The sequence below is a fragment of the Sorex fumeus genome, unplaced genomic scaffold, assembly GCF_029834395.1.
Source record: "Sorex fumeus unplaced genomic scaffold, SorFum_2.1 ptg000213l, whole genome shotgun sequence".
Taxonomy (NCBI): Eukaryota; Metazoa; Chordata; class Mammalia; order Eulipotyphla; family Soricidae; genus Sorex; species Sorex fumeus.
In genome coordinates, this window is record NW_026606270.1 from 2,394,214 (window position 1) to 2,401,819 (window position 7,606).

Sequence of the window (7,606 nt, forward strand, 5' to 3'; positions counted from 1 at the left end):
CAGATTGGTGTTGAAACAGTGTATGCCTGAAACCCAATCATGAATAACTTGGTATTTTCACTGTGATCAAGTTTTTTTAAAAAATTGCTCTTCTTCAAACAAGCCGAGCCTATTCCTGCCCCAGGACCTTTGCACTTGCTACAACCGTCCCCCCTCCAACCCCCACCAGGGATCTACTCTATCCCAGGACTCTATCTCTATTTCATTGAAGTCCTGTCTCCTTACTGACAGGTGTGCCACTAGCCCCTGCTCTACCTCTCTCTGCTCTACGGCCCCTAAGGGGCCATCCAGATGAGCAAGCTTTCAGGGTAGAGAGAGGAAACTCTTCAGAGCTATCTCAGACCCACTTCCATTTTCTTCATAGCAGCTGGGTCACCTGCATATTATCTCACGTGCCTAGTTTTATGTGTTACTACTTGGAAGCGTGCAAACTCCAGGAAGTCAGGAGTTCCACATATGTTGTCCAATGCTGTGTGCCAGGCCCTGGCCTCGGGCCTGGAATATAGGAGCATGTGTTGGATGAGTTCATGAATAAAGGGATACGTGAGCATCAGGTGCTGATGGACAGGAAGTGAGGAGGAGCCTCGAGGTCTTCCTTAGGGACTGCTTAGGCTCAGGAAGACTAGAACTGAGGGGCCAGAGTGTATAGTGGGCAAGGTGCTTGTCTTGCATGTGGCTGACCTGGGTTCGATCCCCGACATCCCATACAGTCCCCTGAGCACCGGCAGGAGTCGTTCCTGAGCCCAGAGCCAGGAGTAAACCCTGAGCAGAGCATTGCCAGGTGTGGCCCCAAACCCCAAAGGCTGAAGTGGAAGTCCAGGACCCCTATCCTCTGCAGCCAGAAGCGGAGAACTCCAAGGGGCATTCCTCGGATGGTCGCCCCTGCAGGGGAGCACCCTCCTTCCAGCAGGAAGAGTCCTTGGGATGAGGCCAAGCACCCACTGCTGCTTGCTCAACGCCCACCTCCACCTCTCTCCAGTTCCTGCAGCTGCCTCTCTAGCCCTACCTGGCCCCTATGCACCGCACCACACCACAGGTGCAGGGAGGAGCCACTGGGGAGAGTCAGGGAGGGTAAATTTGCAAGGAGTAAGTTGCCATTTGACGGGAGCATAAATAGACCCGAGACGTAGAGGGCAAGTCTTAGAGGGAAGTTTAGTGGATGCAGCAAATCTTAGCTCCCTTCTCCAACTACCCAGAAACATCACTGTCACTGTCACTGTCACCCCGTTGCTCATTGATTTGCTCCAGCGGGCCCAGTAACATTGTGAGACTTGTTACTGTGTTTGGCCCAGTAACATTGTGAGACTTGTTACTGTATTTGGCATATCGAATAAGTCATGGGGAACTTGCCAGCCACCCAGAGGTTTGCCTTGCAAGCGGCGGACCTGGCCAACCGAGGTTCTATTCCTCCACCCCTCTCTGGGAGCCCGGCAAGCTACTGAGAGTATCTGGCCCACACGGCAAAGCCTGGCAAGCTCCCTGTGACGTATTCGATGTGCCAAACACAGTAACAAGTGTCACAATGGAGACGTTACTGGGCCCGCTCGAGCAAATCGATGATCAACGGGAGGGCCTTTACCTTTTTACCTTTTACCCTCTTAAACACTCAGGGAAGTTGCAAAGATGAACAAATACACTGGTGGAGGGATGGGTGTTTGATCATTGTACAATTGAAACCCAAGCACAAAAATTTGTAAATCTACAACTGTACCTCATGGTGTTTCACTAACAAAAATAAAAAAAAAATGTAAATGATGGAGAATGGGCACTGGTGGAGGGATGGGTACTGGATCATTGTATAACTGAAACCCAAGCACAAAAATTTGTAAGTCTACAACTGTACCTCATGGTGTTTCACTAATAAAAATATTTAAAAAACTAAGATGAATGGATACGGCTGCAGGAAGCTTGCAAGAGAACTTTTAGCCTGTGGCGGGAGGGGGAGGGGAGTGGCAGAGAGGGCAAACAAAGCACAGCTGGGAACTAAAGTGAGGCAACAAGGAACATTCACCAGAATGTACTAGGGCTCTATGTACTGATAACGGGAAAACTGCCCACTAGGAATTGCCTAAGGGAGGAAAGTCGGTGGAGAGGGGAGGCACACCTCCCTCTCAACACCTCACTCTCATTCGCCCTGAGGAAAACGAGTCAGGAAAGGGGAGTTGCTGCAAGCACAGGTTTCCCCAGCTATGAGAAAGCGGAACACTCCTATTTGGTATGAGTTGTCAGGTTATTGGGAGGTGGTGTGTGCGTGCGTGCGTGCGTGTGTGTGTGTGTGTGTGTGTGTGTGTGTATGGAATCTTACCATTATAGGATTTTAAAAAGACCTAACAAATCGTCTCTAAGAGGAAAGTTCTACTTTCAGAGTGCCAGAAGCCTGTGGTGTGTGTGTGTACATATATATATATATATATACATATATATACACATATATATGTACACACAAAGAAACGGTATCAAGAGGGGTGGCGTCCACTGATGACCTGTATAGGCAATGTGATGTATGCAACTTTCTGTATTGTCAGAATCTGTTAGAGCCTGTCTTCTCTTTGCAATGCAAAAAAGAAAAAAGGTACAGACAGTAAAAGTTTGTTTGCCAATCACTTGCAACTTAAGTCTGGGAAGCTTGGGAAGCTACCTCCTCTGCTCCACCTTCCCTGCAGTCTCGCGGCTTCCAACACCCTCTGGGTCTGAATTATCCGTCCCCTCCCCCACTCTCAGCCCCGACGTAAAGTGATTCTCATCATTTGACCTAGCTCCTGCAGAATTCACTCGACAACCGTAACTATTGCTCTTCCAAGCCAAAGGCCGAGGGTTTACGTCTGTCTGCTACATTCGGCTCTGAGCAGGGGGAATGAGAAGTCCCATAAAGAGAGCCCCGGGGAGGGCTGGGGAGCTTGCCCCACGGGGGAGCTTCTGAAAAGAGGAGAGATGCAGAAAACTCTCAAGAGGCACCAAGGTGCTCCAGGAAGAGCCGAAAGGCGGGATCCCCGGGGCCGAGAGTCGGAGCGCGCGAGGGCTTCTGGGGAGAAGTGGGAGGGGTTGTTTTTCCGAGAAAGCCCGAGGGTTTACGAAGAGAGCCGAAGATCAGGGGGCGGGGCCCCACGAGCCTTTCCGAGCGCGGGGGCGGGGCCTCACGAGCCTTTCCGAGCGCGGGGGCGGGACCTCACGAGCCTTCTCTGGCGTGGGGGGCGGGGCCTTATAAGTTCTTTCGAGCGTGGGGGCGGGGCCTCACGCGCCTTTCCGAGCATGGGGGCGGGGCCTCACGAGCCATCCCGAGCGCGGGGAGGCGGGGCCGCTCGCACGGGGCGGAAGTGCCGAGGGGGCCCGAAAGTTTCCGGACGGGGCCGAAGCCGCGCCGACGGCTTCCGGAGAGAGCCGAGAGGCCCCGAGCGGCGGCGCCCGAGCGCAGTCATGGCGGCGGCCGGGAGCAGCGAGGAGCCGGCGCTGGAGGCCGGGGCGCTGGCCGCAGCCCGGGAGCGCAGCGACCGCTTCTTGAGCGGCCTGGAGCTGGTGAAGCAGGGCGCCGAGGCGCGCGTCTTCCGCGGCCGCTTCCTGGGCCGCGCGGCCGTGGTCAAGCACCGCTTCCCGAAGGGCTACCGGCACCCGGCGCTGGAGGCGCGGCTCGGCCGCCGGCGCACCGTGCAGGAGGCCCGGGCCCTGCTCCGCTGCCGCCGCGTAGGTAGGCCGGCCGGGGTGTGGGCCCGCTCCGACTTCTCTCGTGGCTTCTCGTTAGAAAGTGACATGCATGCATGCTCGCATGCATGCGTTCATTCATTCATTCATCCATCGGGGCAGGGGTGCACCGCGCGCCGTGCTCCTGGCGCGGTGCTCGGGGACCTCTCCTGGCGGCCCGCCCTCCCTCTTTCTGGCATCATGGTTTGCACTCTAGGCGCGGAGAGTAGCCACCAAGAGGTTATGCTTGTCCCTTTACCGCCTTCCAGCGTCCAGTTCTTGTCTCATTGTCACAGGGGTCCCTTCTCAGTGCCCTCCCCGCCACCACGTGTGGCCCAGACCTCCTGGCCCTTGTTTTTACTATCCTTGGGGATCAGTTTCATAGCAAGGTTTTTTTTATTTATTTTTTTTAAATATATCGCACAAATGAGTGCAGTCGGTCTATGTCTGTCCCTCTCCCTCTCCCTCTTGTTTGCTCTGCATGACTGAGTTCAGTTAAAGCAGGGATCTCAGCTGCTGTGTTTCCTGCTATTTTCCCCACTTTTGTGCCCTCCGGAACCAGAAAAGTGGCCTATGTTGAATTGGAGGAGGAGGAGGAGGACATGGGACTTGGAGAGGCTAATATGATGCTGTGTAAGGAAAGCTGTTGGGATTCGAACCCAGCCCTCATTGCCGGCAGGAGAGAGCTGAGCCAACACACAGCTCGGCTCCCTGGAGATTGTAACAACCTGGGTCACAGTCACTCTTCTGCCTCTTTGCTTCTTATGATGATAAAGTCTAAGAAAGGAAGAGGGAACTTTGGCATTACAAACTGGCTGGCTCAGGCTTTAAAAACTTGTGTTTAAAAACTTGTGTTAAAAACATGCTGAAAGTAGACTATAGACCAAACATGACTGCCACTCAATGCCTCTTTTGCAAACCACAACACCCAAAAGGAGAGAGAACAAAAGGGAATGCCCTGCCATAGAGGATGGGGGGGATGCTGGGACCCGAGGTGGTGGAGGATGGGCGCTGGTGGAGGGATGGGTACTTGATCATCGTATAACTGAAACCCAAGCACAAAAATTTGTAAGTCTATAACTGTACCTCATGGTGTTTCACTAATAAAAAAAAATAAATTAAAAAAAAAAACTTGTGTTTCAGACTGGAGCAATAGTACAGCGGGGAGGGTGTTTGCCTTGCACGCGGCCAACCCGGGTTCGATTCCCAGCATCCCATATGGTCCCCAGAGCACCACCAGGAGTAATTCCTGAGTGCAAAGCCAGGAGGAACCCCTGAGCATCGCCGGGTGGGACCCAAAAAGCAAAATAAATAAATAAAACAAAACTTGTGTGTTTGATTGCAGGAATATCCGCCCCGGTTGTCTTTTTTGTGGACTACGCTTCGAATTGCTTATACATGGAAGAAATTGAAGACTCTGTGACGGTTCGAGATTACATTGAGTCCACGATGGAGGCGGAAAACACTCCCCAGAGCCTCTTGGGTTTAGCCCAGACCATCGGGCAGGTGTTGGCGCGGATGCACGACGAGGACCTGATCCACGGCGACCTCACGACCTCCAACATGCTCCTGACACGCCCCCTGGACCCGCCGCCGCGCATCGTGCTCATCGACTTCGGGCTGAGCTTCGTGTCGGCGCTTCCCGAGGACAAGGGGGTCGACCTCTACGTTCTGGAGAAGGCTTTCCTCAGCACCCACCCCAACACCGAGACTCTCTTCGAAGCCTTCCTGAAGAGCTACGCCGCCGCCTCCAAGAAGTCCCAGCCCGTGCTGAAGAAATTAGACGAAGTGCGCCTGAGAGGACGGAAGAGGTCCATGGTCGGGTAGGAGAACGGGCGCGGCCGCCACGCACGGGGGACACCGCCAGGCACCGGCCAGTGGCTTCCGGGGAATGCCCCGCGGATGAGGATGGACCGCAATAAAGGGGTGGCGATGTGTTCCGAGGTGTCTGCGATCGTGCTTGGGTGGCACATTGTCTGCCGTGGCCCTTCTCAGGTCCTCGCCATGGACAGAGACCTGTTGCGGGCAGGGGTTTAGGATTACAGCAGATGCGGGACAGACTGCCTTTGTGACGGTGACCTGCGACACTCAGGACCCACCTCCTGAGCACTTGCTTCAGTTCAAGTCTGGGGACGAGGACGCAGTCTCAGTTGGGACAGCAGTGCTTTACCTGTGCCCTGGCATTTGGGGGGGCATCATTGCTATTGAAACTAAGAGAACGGGGTGCAACCAGTATGTAGAAAAGGAAATAGAGTGCCAGGGAGATGGTGCCAGGGGCGAAGTGAAGGCTTTGCATGCCCGAACCCCGAACCCGGGTTTAGTCCTGGCCCCTCTGATCCTCCCCCCTCCACCCCCCCATTCCCCAGTACCTCAGGGAGCAACCCAGGAACATTGCACAGGGAGTAGACCCTGAGCATGGCCAGGTGGGGGCTCAAAATGATACTGTAATGTATTTCACATGGTAGTTACCGTTGATGAAACTTGGATATCTGTCTAGACAAGGGAATGTATATGTTTTGACCATATACATTCAAGGGGGCAGGGTGTGTCCGAGGACCATGGGGGAGGAAAAAGTTGACAAATGATGCTTAAGTTCAGTTTCTCCTAAAAAGAAAAAAGGAAAAAAAAAGAAGAATAAGAAGCAGGCCCAGCTTTTAGGCGACTGTAACTTGTAACTTCCACACTTGATATAAAACTACATTATTTTTTATTGCTCTATTTTTATGGTAAGCAAATTAACTGATTGGTACCAAGTTATTTATGGGGTAAAAAGGGTTTACTCCTGCACTCAGGGATCACTCCTGGCTGTGCTCGGGGCACCGTATGGGGTGCCAGGGATGGAATTCAGGTCTTGCCATGTGTGCAAGGCAAATGTCCTACCCCCTAGACTATCACTCCAGCCAACTCAGGATAATTTAGATGGAAAGTGCTGTTGGTTGGCTCCTGGCTAGAGGAGCTGCCCTGCAGGCGGAGTCTCTGGCATGGGAGAGTGCCCACCTTGTGCCCTGCACCTGCTAGAGTCCCAGGAGTGAACGAGACCTTCAGGGGAACTGTGGTAGAGCACTGGTCATTCCTTGACATCAGCCTCTCTGTCCAAGAGACTCTATATTGGTCTGAAACGCTTCTCGGGAGATCATCTTCATTTTATAGCTAGAGATTCAGCCTCCAAAAGGGAAGAACTGGGGCTGGAGCAATAGCACAGCGGGTAGGGCCTTTGCCTTGCACGCGGCAGACCCGGGTTCGATTCCCAGCATCCCATATGGTCCCCTGAGCACTGCCAGGGGTAATTCCTGAGTGCAGAGCCAGGAGTAACCCCTGTGCATCGCCGGGTGTGACCCCCAAAAAAAGGGGAAAAAAAAGGGAAGAACTGACCTCTGAGGTCACCAGAAGGGAGGGATGCTGAGAGGTCAGCTCTGAAGCCCACATCGGCTTTCCTGGTCCTCGAAGAAATGAGGCACTGGCTGGGATCTGTCTGTATTTACGGGCATTCTGTAACGCAGGGCTCTGAAGAGCCAAGGAGTTGGCCCCAAGGTTTGCAATAAAGCAGCAACACTCAGGCTCAGTCTGTGTCCTCGTGTCTCGTAAGGCCGAGATCGGGCCGGCATCGCCGCGTAGAGCCAGAGAGGTGAATGAAGCCTGCGTGCACACATTCAGTCGGCGAGCGTCCGGTGCTCATCGTGTGCCAGGTGCAGTACCCACAGGCCAGAGCAGCACCCACAATCCTCCGGGGGCGCGGGGGGCACTGCAGACGGGCATGGGGCTGGAGAGGCCACTAAGATCCTGAGACTAGGGACAGGGTTGGGGGCACATCTTCGGGAAGCCGTCACTGCTGCCAGCACGTGAAGGGGCACCCGAAATCTTGGAAGTGTGGGGGGACAGGGGCGTGTCTGAGGCAGGAGCGAGCTGGTGAGGGATGAGGTGTGGCCGAGGG

At 54.1% G+C, this 7,606-nt stretch overlaps 1 protein-coding gene across 1 annotated transcript; it reads left to right on the forward strand.

Annotated features, from left to right (window-relative positions):
* Window positions 1-3,302: 3,302 nt before the first annotated feature.
* On the forward strand, window positions 3,303-5,737 carry TP53RK (TP53 regulating kinase). The gene is made up of 2 exons (XM_056108431.1): window positions 3,303-3,682; window positions 5,021-5,737. The coding sequence occupies exons 1-2, from the start codon at window positions 3,415-3,417 to the stop codon at window positions 5,500-5,502; spliced, it is 750 nt and encodes a 249-aa protein (XP_055964406.1). The 5' UTR covers window positions 3,303-3,414; the 3' UTR covers window positions 5,503-5,737.
* Window positions 5,738-7,606: the final 1,869 nt, after the last annotated feature.

Coding starts and splice junctions, on each gene's coding strand:
- TP53RK (XM_056108431.1), top strand. CDS start 3,415: ATGGCGGCGGCCGGGAGCAGCGAGGAGCCGGCGCTGGAGGCCGGGGCG. Junction 3,683..5,020: donor GCTCCGCTGCCGCCGCGTAG/GTAGGCCGGCCG, acceptor GTTTGATTGCAG/GAATATCCGCCCCGGTTGTC.